Source organism: Penaeus monodon, chromosome 41, assembly GCF_015228065.2.
Source record: "Penaeus monodon isolate SGIC_2016 chromosome 41, NSTDA_Pmon_1, whole genome shotgun sequence".
NCBI lineage: Eukaryota > Metazoa > Arthropoda > Malacostraca > Decapoda > Penaeidae > Penaeus > Penaeus monodon.
The window spans coordinates 16,243,940-16,264,046 of record NC_051426.1 but is presented as its reverse complement, the minus strand read 5'-3'; the positions used below and the strand labels follow the sequence as shown (position 1 = coordinate 16,264,046).

General features: G+C 37.3%; 1 protein-coding gene across 1 annotated transcript in view; it reads left to right on the top strand.

Moving 5' to 3' along the window:
- Positions 1 to 19,431, top strand: part of LOC119598415 (rab GTPase-binding effector protein 1-like) — a 36,308-nt gene extending 16,877 nt beyond the window's left edge. Inside the window, exons 5-21 of the mRNA XM_037948059.1 lie at positions 5,932 to 6,135; positions 8,519 to 8,725; positions 8,904 to 9,047; positions 9,965 to 10,115; positions 10,857 to 11,017; positions 11,196 to 11,281; positions 12,062 to 12,234; positions 14,192 to 14,430; positions 14,567 to 14,716; positions 15,168 to 15,313; positions 15,464 to 15,557; positions 16,894 to 17,004; positions 17,267 to 17,334; positions 17,467 to 17,644; positions 17,927 to 18,079; positions 18,307 to 18,384; positions 18,842 to 19,431. Of these exons, the coding sequence (XP_037803987.1) occupies positions 5,932 to 6,135; positions 8,519 to 8,725; positions 8,904 to 9,047; positions 9,965 to 10,115; positions 10,857 to 11,017; positions 11,196 to 11,281; positions 12,062 to 12,234; positions 14,192 to 14,430; positions 14,567 to 14,716; positions 15,168 to 15,313; positions 15,464 to 15,557; positions 16,894 to 17,004; positions 17,267 to 17,334; positions 17,467 to 17,644; positions 17,927 to 18,079; positions 18,307 to 18,384; positions 18,842 to 19,009 (2,511 nt within the window). The 3' untranslated portion in view covers positions 19,010 to 19,431. The remainder of the gene's footprint in view (positions 1 to 5,931; positions 6,136 to 8,518; positions 8,726 to 8,903; positions 9,048 to 9,964; positions 10,116 to 10,856; positions 11,018 to 11,195; positions 11,282 to 12,061; positions 12,235 to 14,191; positions 14,431 to 14,566; positions 14,717 to 15,167; positions 15,314 to 15,463; positions 15,558 to 16,893; positions 17,005 to 17,266; positions 17,335 to 17,466; positions 17,645 to 17,926; positions 18,080 to 18,306; positions 18,385 to 18,841) is intronic.
- The last annotated feature ends 676 nt before the right edge of the window (positions 19,432 to 20,107 follow it).

The window sequence follows — 20,107 nt, the reverse complement described above, 5'->3', positions numbered from 1 at the left end:
CAGTATTTTGGAATTGCTTGTTTTTATTATCTTAGTGGTAGAGGTGCTTGCTCACATGCAATATTCTTGTATTTTGTACTTGAAGAACTTTTGTGTGATAACAGTTTTGTATTTGAGATGTGTTTCAATTGATTTACATGCAGATTCTGTAGTTTAGGACTAAAGATAAAACCTTTTTATTATTTTTATAAATGTAAAAGGGAGTAAAACAACTCAAATGCAATTGATATTGATACACCATGATGCAAGCATTATTCACTAAATATTATTATTATTGCTAGGATCCAAGGATCCAGAAAGTGTCCAGACTCTAAATATATGTGTCTAAATTAGTTGAAGTTAATGGAGGCTTTTAGTACTTAGTGTTAGTTAATTTTTATAGTTCTTTGAACCTTCTTTTAAGTTACTAAAGCTCTTGTCAAGACTGGTTCCTTACTTGTTTTTGCATTATCAGAGAGCAAGATAAACCATTACACAGTTGAAGAAGTGGTCTATGAGGTAATGGCCATTAACCCTTTCCCAACGGGTAGTATTCATAGTGGCCCGGGCCCCACTGCCGGGGGCTTATATTGTCACCCTAGCATGCACGACCGCTCATGCCCAATACCAGCATCCCTTGCCTTTTCTTCGCAATACTAAGAGCCTATGTTGTATTTTCAGTATTATTATTTTCTAAGGTCTCTATTTGCCATATTTCCTGATAAATCAAGACTGTAGGATATTTTTGTTGTTATATAGACTCCATAGTTGATCATTATTCGCTCTATAGTCTGAATAAAATAAGCAGTGTGTGGTATCATGGAATTGAAACCGTAGTTTTTTTTTTTTCTTCTTCTTCTTCTTCTTCTTCTTCTTCTTCTTCTTCTTCAAGTTATTCTATAAGGTAACTTTAGTGTCAACAGATTTATATTAACACTTCCATATAGATATAATTTTGTGTTCAGTGTTTTTATAAATACTTGATTTTTTTTTTTTTTTTCCAAAATACATATCGTGGTTTTACATCATCACTTTGTGAATACTATATAATATCTCTGGCCAGTGTAGTCGATTACCAACGTAATCTTTTTTATGATAACCTCGGAAGCCCGAGAAGCCTTTATGAAATGCATAGTATAGGAAAAATGAGAAAAAGTGTTAAAAGCTACTTAATCACATTTTCAGTGGCAAAAAGATATTTTGTAATTGTAACCAAAAAAAAAACTCATGGCATGGCCACACATACATGCACACCATGGCATGTATGTACATGCCACCGGCAGATAGTCCAGGCATGCCATGACATGTACGTACATGCCACCCGTCGGGAAAGGGTTAAATAATGGTAAAAAAAGTAAACACAGTATTTATATCAGTAAGATGTGAATTACAAACAGTTGCCCTTGGTTTATCATGAGGATAAAATCCCAATAATTATTTATGATATGTGATGATAAATGAAGCCCATAATTTTGAGTGGAAGTTCAAAGTGAGAACAAGATGGTAAATATGGATAGAGAATATAGGTTAAAGGATGGATGTACTTCCTCAGTTAATGTTTTTGTTTAACTTAAAATACTTCTATGAATTTTTAAGGAAGCCATTGATGGTGTTATCTGAATAAAAGTTACAGAAAATGAGATCAATGTGTTGATGGTTACAAGAATTACAATAGCCTTTACAGATGAATTGCAGTTTTGGTGATCGTAACTGTAGTTGTGAGTATGAGATAGGATAATAATAATAGTGATAATGATTTCTAAAATTATGAAAAACATCAAAATTCTTTGCTATTGATTCTATAGAAGCTTTGTCATTTTGATTAAGAAGTAAACTGGATATAATAAATAGTTATAGTATGAAAAGTGTAGGATGAAATTACACACATGGTTGTTATTATGGTCATGCATTTTGAAGCACTTATGGTTGTGAGCCAGGGGATGCAAAGCCAAAATATCCTTATTTCTGGAAGGTTCTGGGTCTTACAGGAAAAGGAAGAGTGAGAGAGAGAGAGAGAGAAAGGGCTAAAAACTCTTTCTTTTGCTTGTTTGAACAGCTTGGCAAGTTTCTCATCAGCCATAATATTGTGTGTGAGAGGGAGAGAGTATGGGAAGGAATGTAAGAAATTATGAGTTCTCTAGTACAGCAGCTTTGCAGGGGTAGTGATACTGGTATAATGGATGTAATTCTTTATTGCTAAGAGTTCAACACAAAGTTTGGGAACACACGAGACAATTTCTGGGGGTAACGCGGTTCACATGTCAACATGCCCGGAGGGGTAGGGCTAGGCCGACCTTACCATGGTGGACGCCGGTGACGAACTCTCAGCTCAGGCTAAGGATAAGTCTGATATGCGAAGCTTAGCCTCGCCCGGGCTATGAGGGGAGCCCGGCCTGTGTCGACTAATGCCGACTCACTCACGTGTGTCAGCTGGTGCTGACTCGGCTGAACCTAGTCCTTACCCGCCGTGGTGCCCAGCCACAGCAGTAACCTCCGGGCGACAATTGCAACTTCTCGCGCCTGGGCGGGGCGCGAACCGCCGACCCCTCGGATGAGAGGCCGACACGTTACCAGTGTACTAGCCCGGACGCTTCAGCTCAGGCGAGGTCAGATAACATTGTCATCTACACCCTCGCTGACTCAATGGTTCTTATTTGGGATTTGGAGCCACGTGATAAACAGCCACTGGTCTATTGGTACTTATGTATATGCTACATCATACATTGCTCGGCCACCTACTCACACCTCGCCCTCATGGCGCCTTAGATATGCCTCAAGGGTGACCTAACTTGGCTGGTCGTCTCGTTCTCGAGTGCGTTGCCTGGTGCATCTTTGTGGCTGCTCATCCCTGTCGTCCTCTTCTTCCTGGTCCTTGATATAATTTGTCCGTCCTCAACATCCACATGTCCTCGAGAGTCGCATACAGGTCCTCCTTGACTTTGGATTCGTCTAGCCTTCTTCGTAGTCCTCGTCCAGGCATAACTCAGCAGCGTCCTTGTCCACACGTCCTCACAGATGTCGACCAGGTCCTTTTCAGCGGCATGCTCGTCTTTTATGTCCTTGTAATCTTCATCTGGATCTATGGGCGTCTGGCAGGGGTGGCATCTCAGGCGGCTGATACCTGCGCTGACGAGCTCCTAGAGTCAACTGGATCTGCAGGTGTCCGCCAAGTGTCACCCATCCACAGCATCTTGGGGCGACTGGTACCTGCGCTGGTGAGTTCCTGGTTCTTCACTGGATCTATGGGCATCTCGGCAGGCAGCGCCCATCCACTACATCATGGGATGGCTTAACACCCGTTTTGACAAACATCCTGGTCCACAAACTTCTGGCGATCTTCTGGTGACGTCCTTCCCACAGCATCCTAAGGTGACCGGTTCTGCAGCAGGATCCTCCTTCGGCGCCGTGTCGGTTATCATTGGTCCGACTGCAATATATAGTCAGGGAACCAGATCATGCACGTAAGAGCCAGATAGCAAGAGAAAAAGAAAGGCAACAGAGAAGAGAGGGTGTCAAGTACCACTAGCTGGTTATTTATAAAAATTTGTGTTTTTTAATCTTGGTTTTTAATTTATTTTCATTTTTTTCACAAAGATAAAGAAAAAATAGGAGAGGGAGGCGTCAGTTGTGATCCGCATGGACCTGGCTTGAACTACCAACCGTCTCTGATAGATATGAGAGTAGATAAGGGAAACGACAACGGCAATCTGCAAGGATTTACTTGAACCAATTGTCGTCACATGGAAGAGAAATAAATGTACTAGTCACTCATCACGACTTACAAAATCACGGGCTAAAGAGATACATCATAGATCTTTACGCCGGCACTAAGACAGCAACAAACCCTATTAATGAAAAGGTTTCAGTGTCTTTTGTTCTGCGTGGATGAGTGAGTGAGTGAGTGAGTAAGCGTGTGTGTGTGTGTGAATGAGAGTGAAAATGGGAGTGACCTCACACAGAGAATGAATCACAAACACGAATATTAATGTTCAATATTACAAACTGAGATAAATTAGCAATGCTAGCTATATAAAATTATTTCAACTACCACATTGAATTCAACATATGATATGCGACAGAATGTACGCAATAATAAATGGTGACATGAAAAAATATTTGCAGGCTATTTAACAAGTAAATCTTCTCGGGGTCAGCAAATCTGAACTGCTGAGGTGGCCATGGCTAACTATACATGTTAGACTTCATCGATGGGGGGAATCCTATACCCAAAATGCCATACATTGAAGCGAATAGAGCCAGGAAGATCTATAAATAACCTGCTCTTTTCTGTGTATCTGTGATGGGCGCTCGTGAAAATCCCTACGGTTATCCACAAATTACACAATCGCCTGGGAATCACCCAAAACATACAAGCAACTTCAAGAGGGTGAGAAGGGTGTGATTAATAAGCAAATAATTATTCTACCTTAAACCCTAATCCTTCATTAATTAACAGATGTAACCGCGGGTCACACCGACTCAAAGTTGCCGATTGAATGAATAACTTTGGTTTTACCTGTACCTACTTTTCAAAGGTCGGAGCGCAGATCTTTTAGGTATTTACGCAACCCCGGGTAATATCAGGCAATACTGTGCACTATGATATGGGGGAGATCCTATTCTATATTCCATATAATAAATTTTAATAAAATCACATTACAAGCTCCGTTCTAGCGCCGATAGAACTTGTCACCAATAAACAATGTAATCGTGCTACAGTTAATCCCTAGGTTTGACCGGAAAAAGAGAAAGGTGAGGTCAGGTCAAGACCACAACTCACCGACCACAAGGGAAAGAGAAAGCGCGGTCAGGTCTGGGCGAGGGGAAGAACGAGATAAAATGAAATGATATTCATGATAAGATAAAAATCACGAACGCGTTAAATTCATTGCAGTTGAAACAACATAAATCTCTAAAAACGAGAGAAATTAATTAACTACTTAACTAATGAACGATATTCATGTTTGTTGACCACATACCGCGGGAGAAGAAGAAAGGAAAAAGAAATAATAGAAGGGGAAGGGCCCAAATGTGAACTTATGTGGTTTTGTTTTCTTAGACATTTCTTTGGGAACGGTCAAGTGTTTTTTTCGGAGGTGGTGTTTGTGTTGTGAGCCCAAAGGACGCAACAACCAACCTGACACCAGTCTGTAAGAGTCTATGAGTACTTTAGTACAGTGGTGAACAGTAATGGTAGTCAACGTACGTAGGACTCACAACACAAGTAAAGGGGGTGAACACACGCTACGACCTGGCTTAGGATCAAAGCGCTGTGCGGGGTTGTGGTGTCGGGTCAACCTGCCGGGAGGGGGAGGCTAGGCCGACCTTACCACACCGCGCGTTGGACATGAACTCTCGGGTCAGGCGAGGTCAGATAACATCGTTATCTATGCCCTCGCTGACTCAGTGGTTGTTATTTGGGATCTGGAGCCATGTGGTAAACAGCCATGTGGTCTATTGGTATTTATGTATATCCTACATCGTGCAAGGAGGGAGGGAGGGCGAGAAGATGTGAGGGAAGAAGTAAGGATGGAAAGGAGGATGGATGAATGAATGAATGAATGAATGAATGAATGAATAAAATGATGGGAGGATGGGAGGGAAGGAGTGTGGATGGGAGGGAGGATGGATGGATTGGTAGATGGGTGGATGAATAGATAGATGGATTGGACGATGGAAGGGAAGATGGGATACAAGGAGGGAGAGGTGATGGGAGGGAGGGAGGATGGGAGAGAGCAAGTGGGTGAGTGATGGAAGTTTTTATGGTGATGGCATTAGAGTCTGATGGTAAAGTCAGATTGTGTAACAGCAGAAGAAATTTGAATGGTAAAAGAATAGAGAGGCATCAATTAAATGTAAGCATATGCAGAATTTAGGCTCAGGTAGCTCATGAATTACTTAAAAAAAAAAAGGGAAAAGTGAGTTCGAATGATTCCTACGGTTTGTCTGCAGGATTCATATATAAGATCAAAGAGTGAGAGCCTCCTGAGTCCAGGTGTTATCTCAGCTGTCACCAAGTCTTTGGCTAAGAGAGTGCCTAGCTTGAGTCCCTCGTCTGCACTCAGCACCCCTGAGAAGACACCTTCCACTGGCTCAGCAGGGCCTCCCCTGGGGACTGGTGTAGATGCTGAGAACCTGGAGGACAGCATGAGGAAGGTAAGATGACAACAGGTCTTGTGGTCTTCAATTTATCTGTTTACTTTGAGCAAGTGGTTTAGCTCTAACAATTTATGGCAAATTTATTTTCTTGTATTTGTTATGTGCCTCGTACGGTCATGATGTTCATATTAGTAATGTATATATTAGCTCATTCACAAGCATCACAATCATTCATGTAGCACTCTGATAAAATGTCTTTATCTTTAGTGTACTACATTATGAATATAATTTAAGATGCCATGTGAAGGATAGGTCAATGACGTGGGAAATTATGTGTAATTCATACCACTTACTTCATTTGTATTATGCACATAATTAATGAATTATATGATTCTAGGCTTAATTAACCAGTTGATGCCAGTTAATTGCACTGTCCACTGTAGTTTTGTTTTTTTTAATTTTGTTTACTTGTAAATAGATGGCTCCACAAGAACTTAGTCACCAAAGATTCATCAAGCCTACCTGACCTCCCCCTGATATCACTGTTCCTTTGCTTTCTCTTTTTTTCTGTTGCTATTAATGTTGTTACTATTCGTATTCATAATGTTAATGATATTAAATGCAAAAAGAAATAGGAAATAAACATTTTCCCAAAAGTTAGTGAAATAGCATCATAATGGACGTGGCATGTATTTTCCATCCTGGCATCAGTGAGCTAATTACTGGTTTATATTCTTGGCTTCGCTAATATTGAGGTGATTTTATCTTAGAAATGTAAATTGATCATGAAGTGATATTGCATGTGGATTGGAGAAAGAAAATTTTCGGTGGTGAATTCCTAAGAAATAAATTGTGAGATGATAGGCATTTGTTGGAGCGGGAAGGGGAAACTCCTATTGAAATAGAAGAAATAATATGACTGGCAGATCGAATGATTAGCACCAGTTTATAAGAATAGTTACAAGAAATAGAGATATGACCATAACTAGGAAGGAGTTTATTATAAAGGTTGTCTGAAGTCTAATGCAAATATATTTACTGATATTTCCAGTGTTAAAGCAACAGTTTGTATAAAAAAAATTTGCTGATGAAAGGTGAATATAATGATAATAGAACCAGTTTGGTTTGATATCAGATGAATGAGAGCATGACCCATTGATAATTTTAGTAATTGATCATCACTTTAAGATTGGAAAGTTGTCATTATTGTTATTATTTATATTGTTGTTGTTGCTGTTATTATTATTGTTATTATTGTTATTATCATCATCATCATCATCATCATCATCATCATCATTATGATTATTGTTGTTATTATTGCTGTTCTTGTTATCATCATCATTATTATTATTATTATTATTATTGCTATCATCATCATAGATATTATTTTATTATTATCATTATTATTTTACCATTATTACTATAATTGTTACCATATTACGGTTAATAATAATAATAATAATAATAATAATAATAATAATAATAATGATGATGATAATATTAATATTAAGGTTATTAAGAATATTTTTTATGTTTTTGATATTATTGATCATATCATGAACCCATTACCGCTGGGGATGGCATGTGCAGTCATGCTATGCCAATAGTGAGTTTAGTTTATTAATTGTGTTTGCACATAGATGACTTCTATCTCTCCTTTGTTATTAGTATTATTGATAACACTGTTGTAATTATAATGTCATTAATGATAATAATAACAGTATCGATATTAATGACGGTCATAAAGAAAGAAATTCGACTTGTGGGATGCGTTACGTCAGTATGCTGTCATGGAAAAAATTGGCTTAGGGCCAGAGTGACAGGAATTTGCCATCAAGAGAATTTTGGAATTTTGCTGTGTTGCTTATTGTTGTTATTATTGCACTGATTTATGGACACTGCTGATGGTGATGTGAGGATATTAGGGAATATGATATATTCATAACTGTATCTATCTATATTTTTATATTTGTCTGCCCTATCTGTATATCAGTATCTGTATCTTTGTCTACCTTCCTTTGTATGTTTATATGGGTAGGATCAGTTTGACATCTCCAACTCTCTTGCTCAGAAGGTCTGGGATGTTGCCTTCTTTCAGAGGACTTTTTGTCAGGTAGGGCCATTATATTGAGTGGATAGGCTTCCTAACCTCAGACAGTAGTAGAGCTAGAACCCACATTGCTTAGAAACCCTCCTAGTCCCAGCCATTTGCATTACCATTGTGTACATATATCTAAATATATACATTGGTGCATGTGTATATATATATTTATGTGTGCACCCCACTAAACACCCATCCACCCTCTGTTTAAAATAAAAATAAAACTAACTGATTCTCATTTATATCATTCATATGGTTAACCATCATATTTGTTTTGTAGGTCACTACCATGTATTTCATTTGTTGAAATGTTGCAACTGATTTTGCTCTCTCACTCAGGCCCAGGAAGATGCTGCACTTCTTAGGTCTCTGGTGGAGCCCTTGGAGGAAGAAATTAATGCTCTTAAGGAGAAAATCCGTGCCCAGGATGCCCAACTGCGAGCACATGAGGCCCAGCAGGCAGCCTCTCTCCACACAGCTGATCTAGTGGCTCCCCTTCTGCAGGGTACTGACACACAGCTGGTGGTCACGCAGCTGGATGAGAAGGTACTTCTCGTGTACTTATTTTTTGCAGTCTTATTAGAATCAGTAGAATAGTTTTTGTATTGTATTTATAAACAAATATCTCTGTAATTAGTAATCATGTTTTACTTATTTAGAAATATTGTTGAATCAGTATTTATAGAGTATTCAAGTAGTATCTTACATTGTAAAATATTTCCAGTTAAAAGGTATGAGTAACACACTAGAAGCAGAGAAGGCATCCCGTGCTGATCTTGAGCTCTATACTGCCATCCTTAATACACAAAAAACTGCACTCAATGATGATGTCGACAGACTACGCACACAACTAACTGAACTGAGACAGGTTTGTTGAGAAATCTGAAAAGTGGCTCTCTGAAATACATCTTCCTTTTGTTTGTGAGATTTCTTTGCTCCTGTGTGTGTATGTGCTTGAGTGTATGTGTTGGTCTAAGGTCTATGTTTCTTTGTTTTGTTTTGTGTCTTGACATCTATATATGCTCTGTATTGTTCATGAATTTTGATAACAGAATATGATCATCAAGGTCTGTGGTAAAGTTAGGAAACTGTATCTGTTTTGAATTTGCTCTTGATTTTTATTTATTGTTAAAGAAATGCTGCATTTAGATAATCAGCTCATATATTTTTTTTATTAATACTTGGAAAAAAGTAACATGCCTTATCTCCTATGATCTGGATGACGTGACCTTCATGTCATGAAAAAATTTGGCTTGAGGGATGGGTAATGTGAACATGTCTTGGAGAAAATTTGGCTGAGGGCTAGGGTGATGTGAACTTACTGTCAATAAGAATTTTGGCTGTAGACCAGGGTGACAGGAGTGACTTGCCATGAGTGCACAAAGCTCTTGTAGGGTGATTAGACTCATTGGGAATTCAGGAAAGGGGTGATGCATTATTTTCTTTGATAAATGAGTATGGAAGGTACCATCCATAAGCCATGATTGGAAAAGCACCGGCTCCAGAGATAGTAATATTGTAAAAGGGAGGTATAGAATCTTGTCACTGCACATTAGAGTTCATGCGTGCCAGGCCTACAAGCTGCCTGCCCACCCAGAGTGGCCACTCAGGTAACCCTAATGTCTGTATTTTTGGCCATGTGCGGACAGTGAAGCATCCAGATCCGAGAGGTTAATAGTTCATAATAAAAATCATATTTAGCATTATGCTTGTATGAGCATTGGATTTTTAAGATATTCTCTATACAGAAACCATGTAAATATTCTGACTAAGAATTACTTTCAGGCTTTTGAAGATGAACGTCGTCAACACAGAGACCTGAAGCACACTTGGCAACGTGCAAATGATCAGTTCCTCGAAGCTCAGCGTTTACACCTGGCAGACATGAGACGGATGCAGTCTTTACTCACTGTGGATCAGCAACGAAAATTGGAAGGTGAGGAAGTGCAAGCAACATTTAGCAAGACTTTGATATATATATTTGGTGTAGATGAGGAGTAAGTTAGATTGTATTAGGAATAAAGAATTGTAATAGAAAATGCATAACTATCATGGAATTAAGCTAAAATTATGGATTGTGATTAACTGTACTTTTAAGTCTGATTGGAAAGGGAAAGAACCATTACTTTCATTGCTTTGTGCACATAGTTCAGGATTTCTCATTCTGGAATTCATGAACCTACAAGGTACATAGGAGGGTTTTTGGAAGCACATGGATGTATATTTAATCAATTTACTTACTATTCAGCCAAGCATCATTATCAGATTCAGATTTTAATATTTATCTGTATAGTAATATACAATCTTTTGTACAATAGTAAGTTTAATATGCCCCACAGTATTGCATTAATATCAATACATTTCAGTTTTCAATTCAGTGTGTAACTGATATGGGTAAATCATGTGGTTCTTACTGAAAGAGGTTTGGGAACCCTTGACTCAGAGTATAGGTCTTCATTCTTTGCTCCCTTGCTTTCCCCTCATTTAATCACATGTCCAGCACCAGGTTTAATGTTGAATGAAAACAAATTAGTATATGAATGTAATATGTATAAAAAGATTTTCATTCCATCAATGAATTATTAAGTTAAGCTGCTAAATAGGAGACTTTAAGGCAGTGGAAGTGCTTTATCACCACATATACATTCTCATGTATGTATTAAAATTCTTACCCTAGAACTGCAGAGGAGTGAGGAAGCATTAGCCAAAAGTCAGGCAAGTTCCATCTCAGAGGTGCGGCCAGATCTGAAACCAGGCGTCAAGCCTACATCTCCCCAGCTTTCTTCCATGTCACCTGCTTCCAGAAAACGAGTCACTTCTCCATCTCCTGATCTGGAGGTATGAGAGGCTGTGAATTTGTGTGCAGATTATAAAAAGAAGACAAGAGATAAATAGACATTAAAAGGAAAATAGATGTAATGTGTATGCTTATACACATTTATGTACACATGTACACTGCGCTTTCATACTTATATGTAGAGAAGGCTATTTTAGAAATATTCTACATTCATTGTAGGTTGTTGCTGATGATGAGCGACCTTATGCACTTGTGGACCTTGATGATGACCATGCCTCTTCTACTACACCCCAACTTGTCCGTGGGTATGTAACTTTTTTTCTGGTTGATAGTTTCACACTTTGAAGCCACAATTTGATTTTGATATTAATTACCAGTACAATAAAGTAAACTCATATTACATGAATTACATTCTGAACTGTAATTACATGAAATATAAATATACATATATGACAGTATGTCATTGTAGCATTGCATTATTCCATCTTTCATGTATATACATATAATTTTGCAGATGTAATATGTGTATATGCATAGTACAGATAGATATTATGTGCTATACATATGCATGTATTCATACTCTGCATGTATAATACACACTATCCACACAAAGTTTGTAGACACTCCTTCCTGGACGTTGCCCATCTGTTTTTGCTAAAGTTTAAGTTCATGGCAAATACTATGGCCCCAGGTTGGCAGACAAAAGCACTAGTCATGAAGCATGATGAGTGAGCACAACAAGAGCCAACAACTCTTGTTTTTGGCTCTCAGATAAGTCCTGGGAATGTACTGGTTACACAGATCTGTTGACAGCATGCACTCTGTTGTTTAATTTCTCGGTTTTAAAACATTTATGATTATTTAATTTTTGCAGTCTCCTATTTGTTTTGTTTATTTATTATGAAAAAGTGTGTTGGTAATCAAAATCTGGCTAGAAAATCATCAGATATTGGGAGTTTATTCTAGTTTTACTTTTTTTACTTTTATTTTGATTTTTTATGTAGGCTTTTTTGAGAAAATGATCATAGGTTGATTTATTGAAACTTTGTATGAAATGACAGAATCTGGACTTGTTAAATTTTCAGAGAGCTTGCTGGTAGTGAACAGAGTGATGACCTGAGCAGTGAGGCTGAGACGCACAGTCTACCTCCAGACAGTCTTGCACCAGAGAGTCTGGCTCCTGACAGCCTTTTAGCAGAACGTTTCAGTCCAGATAAAATGCCTCAGCTCACTCAAGACCAACAGAAAGCTCTTGCAGGTATGGCATAGCACTTAACTTTTTCTGTTGTGAAGTTCTGTAGTGCTGAGAAATATTTACTTTTTCATAATGTTCATATTTGTTGGTGTTGTGTATAGAGCTATAGAAAATATACACATTTGCATGCAGCTGTGAAAAATATTTATGGTATGTATTTTTGTACTGCTTTATGATTCTATTTCCTATTGTTATTTATTTATTCAGTTTGGTATCATCATTGTCATAGTTTTCCTTTTTCTTTCTTTGTGTAAAACTTTTTTGAGCTTCCTCTAGTGAGCTGATATCTTGATATGGGCTTTTGAGCTTCCAAAATGGCCCAGCTGATGAACTCTTTATATTGCATGCATTTGGTCAAATTGATAAGCATGTTAACTTCATCACATGCTACCTTTTCTTTACATAACCCACTGTTGCTGGGAAATAACTGGAGTGCAATTGTGAGTGCATGGCTTAATATGAAGGTTGTCATGAGATGATATTAGAAGTACAGGGAAACAGTGATCCTGCTCTGGCCTATCCACAAACCTCCACACAAACATAGCATGCTAAACAAAGAGTAGCCTCCATTTGCTTGGCATATGGCCCTTGTGCCGTATGGAATCTGGGCCAATCCTTGCCATGGTATGTTTACTTGCTATTAATTGTCAGTGGGTTAAGGAAGGACATAAAAATACAAATGTTAAATAACTTAAAAAGTGAATGGCAGATGCTGTTAATATCTAAAATTATACTTTCCTTTTCTTATGACATTAACCAATCAATCCCCTTTTTTTTTTTTTTTTTTTTTTTTTTTTTTTTTTTTGATCCAAGAAAAAAATGATAATTTTTGCTGCCTCAGTTTCATGTTTGAGATTATTTTCCAAATGCACTGAATTGCTGAGTGATACACAACAATTTTCTAATGTAGTGCACTTCTGGACAATTTACTTCTCATGATTTTTTTTTCTTTTCTTTTCTTTTCTTTTTTTTTTCTTTATTTCTTTTATGTATAGCGTGTTGATTTAAAGTTTACAAATTCAGAAATTCTTGACGATATATAAATGTAATATGCATATTCAAGATGTCAAGGATTCTTCATAATGTTATGCATTGTTGGGATATCAAGAACTGTTCATAACATGTATTTCCATGTCGTTTTTCTGTTTTGTTCTTCCATATTACGCAAAAAAAATAGGTAATAGTCAGGAGAATATTTGATGATTAGGTTTCAACATTCACATATTTTTAGGATGATATTTTAACCTGTTACTGTAGGGTCATGTGTGTAACTGTCATAACAAACCACTTGATCTGCCAGGTAGGCTATATGCACAGGACTGTTGCCAGAAATCACCAAAGTCTATGATGCCGAGAGATTTCTAATGCCATCACTAATGGATTAAGAGCATATAGTAATGAAATGACACCAATGCTTAGTGAATTTTGACCTTGACTAGACATTACTAAATGTATGCTACTATCTATTTTTCATATTGGGATGTCATTGAGTCCTGTTAAAACACAGTGTGTACACAGTGAGTACACATGCACAATGTCTATGTGCACTCACTTTCAAGCTGTTAACATTTTTATTTACTGCAAATTTGTGAAGTAAATTACCTCTTCATGTTTACTTCCACAGAGAAGTGAAAATCATATAATGGGAACAAAAGTGACCTGTGACTGAAATCAATATACTATGTGACTGAAATCACCAGGTGTTTTACATGATGACTGCAACACTTCTGTGTTGATAGTTGAATCAAAATGAATATTTTACAATGTTAAAAGGAAAGATGGAATCCAGCCTACAATATTGATTTTTATACCATCAGTAGACTCTGGGAGATTTATTAATTTTCACAGTGTATGTGAAGGACATAGAAATATTAGAGATATAAGCTTTTAAAATCTTATTATGATACTGAAGGTGTATAATGATAAATGCACAGAAGTTAATACGTTACTTTTCTCTTAGATGTGACACCAGATTCAGAGGGTGTGACACAGAGTGAATCCATATTAACACCCGGTGATGATGACTACGTTACCATCGATTTGGCTGTGGGAGGAGGCAGTGGTACAGGGTCAACTGGCTCAAGAAGGGTAGTTAGTGAAGTAGAGTGGAATTTACTCAATGAAGAGATCCGGCGTGCCAGGTCACGTATTGGGCGATCTTGTCAATTGTGCTCCAACTATCAAACGCAGCTGCAGAAGGTAGGCTCATTACTGCATTGGTCTCAGTTTTATAGATACATGTACTTCTTTTGCATTGATGATTGGCTTCATAGCTGAGATAAATTTTGCTGAATATAAGGTCAACTAGATGTAAACACTTTGTAACTATTTCCAGATTCAAAGTGAGCAGCGAGAGACAGAGAAACAGAAGGTAGATCTAGAAAAGGCTCTAAATCGCTACCGAGAAGACCTGGACCGTGAAGCCCGCTATCGCCATGTGATGGAGGACAAATGGCGTACTATGGCAGAGGATTATGAAAAAAAGGTAAAGTGTGAGTCCTGTGTTTCAAAAGGATTATTTATCTATTGATTGTTTACGATTCTTTACAGCCTCTATTATGGTACACGTTTCAATATAGTGGTGAATTGTATTGTAATATTTATATTGTGTAGTCTCACTTACATGGTTAGTATTAAGAATGTTTGTATTCTTTTTAGCTATTTTATATTTGTCTCAATGATAGTGCAAGTTTTCTTTTTATATGTTTTGGAATGCCAAGAAGAGCTATATTTGAAGTACAACTAGAAAACTAGAATCATGCTTCAAAATCAAGTAGCATAAAAAATTGCAATGTACTTAAATATAATCTATTTGATAAATGAAGATTTAATGTAATAAGAGAAAAAATTATCTTGGAAAGGTCCATTGCAAAATGATCAACATACTTTTTATCTACACAGAATATCAAAGATTATTACATGATTTTCTCTCTCAGGTTGCTGGTGTAGCTAGTGTGGTGGAGGCTGCCACGGGGAAGCACAATGAAGTTGTGGCCAAATTTCGTGCTACAGTGACACACCTTCATGACCAGCTAAGAGTCCTCACAGAGCGAAGAGAGGCAGCACAACAGGAGCTAACCAGGCAAGTGGTCATCAGCAATTTTTTTTATACCTCTCTTTTCCTGCCTTCTGTGAAGATAATCTGCAGTAACAGTGCTGTTAATGTGTTGAATGCAGAAGTTTGGGTATGATGAAGTTTAAATAACCAGTTGTTCTGACCTTTTTTCCACAGATTACAGAAAGAGAATGATGATCTGGTTGGTAAGCACAGTCAGCACTCACAGCAGCTACAGAATGAGATTATTAATCTTCCTGATAATATGGAGGTCACTATCACTATTCTTTTAATATTTTTTTTTTTTTTATGATTTTAAAGATTCTAGTCCATGATATTATATTTATGATTAGTTTAGATGGTTAGGTGCAAGGTAGTTATAAGAGAGGTAGCACCACTCCATCTCAGTGAAAATCACAGGTGGCAACTTTTTAACTAATCCCCACTTCTTTATTGTCATTTATTGCAAATATGAATCCTTTGAATCCAGTTGCTTCACTGCCTGCACATGGCTTAAAATATGGGCATTAGGTTTACTTTAGTGGCCCCTTTAGCATGTGTGTGGTTATAGGCTTGTTGCGCAAGATTCCATGCCTCCATTTGCAGTGTTATTTTCTCTTTTTCTTCATAAGCATTTTTAGCTTTTTTGTTGCCGGTGTCTACATGTGTCATTTGATATACTTTATCCAAATGGTAATAGACTGTTTTCTTTGTACATACTCCATATCATCTCTCTAGGTAGGCCATAACGCATTGCAATAATAATAATATTCATAATATTCAATTGTAATATAACCTGTGTTGCTAGTCCAAGTGGACAGGAATAGAATCTTGAGCATGGAAAAAGCATCTTCCCTGAAGCTAGTGCTCTTCCAGTCATGGCTCACAGATGGACCTTTCACATTTTTTTATCAATGGAAATAATGCAAAAGCCCCTTTCTAAGTGCCCATTGAGTTTTATTACCCTCCAAGAGCTTTGTGCACTTGCAGCGAGTCACTCCCTTCAGGTCAGTCCTCAGCCAAATCTTTCCCATAACGGCACATTCACATCACCTCCCCCTTTGGCCAAATTTTGCATGATGTGATGGTGACATCACATCAACAGGATTGTATGAAATAAACTTTCTTTTTTCACTGTCACTACTGAAGCATATCAGAAGATATACTGAAAAAATACCATGAAATATTGCACAGATTGACAAGGGAGAAATTGAGGATATGCAGTAGAATATAAGATTATAACATTTATTTGTATGGCTCACTTGATATTGTTATAATAACCAGAAGTAAAACAAAATTTCAGCTTTTATTTTTGATAATGGAGTGTTCTTTACCATAAACAGCTTTCAGAATACTCTGAGGGAAAAGTCAATTTAATTTTGGATTCAGTAGGTTATATGGACGTGGTGCTATGTGTTCTATATATGTACGTTGTATGGTTTTTTAATCTCATCTTTATAAGAAAGACTTTTATTGTGTTGGTAGAACTATGCTTTTTTATGATTTTTTTTTTATTGTCCTATTTCATTTCTTGTGTTGTAAGGAAACTATTTGCCCTTACATTTTAGTGCGATAATGCAAGCTTATTAGTATCATCCACGTAACAGGAAATGCAGCTGCTCCTCCTGCGTTATCGGGAGGATATCATTGCTGCGAAGGTCTCCAAAGAGCATCTTGAAGAGACGCTCAAATCAGAGATACTCTTCCTAAAGGATCAAGTAAGTTAAAGATGCTATAAGTAATTCATGCTCTTATTCCTAAAGGTCAAAGAATGTGTGAACTGTGTTCACTTAAGTGGTAAAAGAAATGATATGTTCACCTAAGTGGTAAAAGAAATGATATTTTTTCAATGGTCATTTTACTTATATTTATTCAGATTTGATCAGTAATTGATTTGTTACATATGTATTGGTTATGGATACTAGAATATGCTTTTATTTTAGATCTGTTTGACAAGGTTAGAGTAATTATTTTCCTCAGGTGCTGGCAGAGCAACATGAGAAAAACACCATAGAAGATCGTCTCTCTTCAGAGATTGACCAGCTGAGGTATAGAGTCCATGGATCTCATTCCAAAGATACATTGCCATATAGAAGCAGATGTCTTGTTGAGATCTACATGCTGTTATTAACCCGTTTTAATGGGAGATGTTTAAGAGCCTTTGAATTTCTCCCTAACAGAGAGAAGGTTGCTGTCTTGGAAAGTGTAGAGAGCCAGATGAAGGCTGAACGAAGAAGCAGGGCAGAGAGTGATGCGCAACTTAAAGAGCTGGAGAACAGGCAGTCTGAGGCACAGCTCAAGAGCCAGCAAATCATCTCTGCTCTCAAAACACAGGTAGCTGAGCAGACACAGGCAAGGGTAAGTTTGGTTATCAATGTATGGAAGGGAAAGTAGAAGGAAATGGTGTCATGTGCTTTTGATGACAGTTGTAAGGTCCAAGGGAAATCAGTTTTTATTGTTGATGTATGTGATAATGTTATTAAGTAATGTAATTTAATTGAGTAAATGAAAACTGGCAAAGACCATATAAATATAATTTAACCACTGAAGTATACAAAAATATATTTCCTATTTTATTTTTCTTGCTCTCTCTTTCATTGTTTAATTTAAAGAGGTATGACTAATGTCACAAAATTGCAGGCAAGACTGGAAGCTGAAGTAGTTGAACTTCGAGGAAGAGTTTCTGCTCTCCAGCATGATCTTGACACTTCTGAAGCTGTCCAAAGAGATTTTGTGCGGCTCTCACAGTCCCTCCAGGTTCAGCTAGAGAAAATACGACAGTCAGAAAAAGAGGTAATGTCAGGGTTATTGTTTTGTAAACAAACACAGAGACATGTAGATTATTATTTGTGATTGCAAAAAATATTGTCATGTAACTTTGGTCATGTCCTGGTTTTCCGTGTAGATTGTCAGAATGATTAAAAACACAAACAGTGAGTACCTTCACGTATTCATATTTAAAGTTAGGCATTGAACTATGCACACTTTTCATCCATTCTCTCATTGTTGTATTATTTTAGGTGCGCTGGCAACATGAAGAGGATCAGGAGGAATGCAACAGTTGCAAGCAGCGATTTTCTGCAATGGGACGAAGAAAGGTTGGCAATTATACATTTTGTCCTTATATTACCATCCTGATGGTAGTATCAGGGTTGTTCACAATTGCATTTTTGAATGACTGGGCTTATATTTGATAGACTTTGAAGTAGATACTGTATGTTGTTCAAGTCTTGCACACATATACACATACTTATATGCATATACATGTATACATATACACATACACATACACACTTACATACACAAATATATATGTATATGTATATATGTATATATATATATATATATATATATATGTATATATATAATATATATATATATATATATATATATATATACATATACATATACATACATATGTACATACACATGACTTTATGTATATATACGCACACAAACTCACTCACTCACTCACTCTCTCTCTCTCTCTTATGTATATAGGCCTATATATATGTATGATATGATAATATATATTAATGGCTTCATTTTGTCCAGCATCATTGTCGTCACTGTGGGAAGATCTTCTGCAATGAGTGTGTGAGTAAGACTGTTCCCAGCGGGCCACACAGACGTCCCTCCAGAGTGTGTGACGTATGCCACACACTTCTCGTGCAAGACGCCACACCATACTTCAGTTCAGAACCGCCGCATTCACCTGACTGACCTATATCACCACATTTACAGTTTCCTTGTGACCTCTGATATGTTATTGTTATCTTTTAATGTTAACTATGGATAATGAAACAACAGTTATGCTGCAATTTTAATATCTGTAAGCATATGATGAATTGTCCTAATAATATCTGTCAGATAACTGCAGTTGATGAACCACTTGTTATGGAAATGAAAAAGAGAAGAAATCTTTAGCAGCCACTCCTCACATCCTTATGCAAAGTTTATTTTCTCATATGAGCACTGTTTCAGAATTCTCTTTTTCTGCCTTTTCATTCATGGTCCTCCTCTCAGTATATCTTCTCCATATTGTGATTGAAAAGAGAATTTATCTATTCTCGTGTGGAAGTTTATATGTGTGTGTGTGTGTGTGTATATGTATGTATGTATGTATGTATGTTTAGGTGTATGTGTATGTATTTATGTATGCACACACACACACACACACACATACACACACACACACACACACACACACACACACACACACACACAAGCACACACAAACACACAAACACAAACACAAGCACACACAAACACACAAACACAAACACACAAACACAAACACACAAACACAAACACACAAACAACACACACACACATACACACACACACACACACACACGCACACACGCACTCACTCACTCACTCACTCACTCACTCACTCACTCACTCACTCACTCACTCACTCACTCACTCACTCACACACACACACACACACACACACACACACACACACACACACACACACACACACACACATATTTGTAAACTTCCATCATTCATCTTATTAAAGGAGCTGTAATTATTTATTAGTGCTGGGAAGTTGGCAATTTTAGTGCAGGTGTGTGCAGTTGTTTCTGTTGCATGGGATAATACTTCTTTCAATTGAATGAATCTAAATATCAGTTGATCTGCTTTAGGCTAGTAGTTAGAGGTGGACTGTAACCAGCTGCTGGAAGCCTCACTTGGTTAGAGGTGGTTACTGAAGTTCTCTTACGGTATTGAGCTCCAGTCTTGGAAGCAGAAGTTTTATGCAAGTATATGGATATTTCAGGGTAATTTGTCTTGTTAAGGGGTATGGCAGTC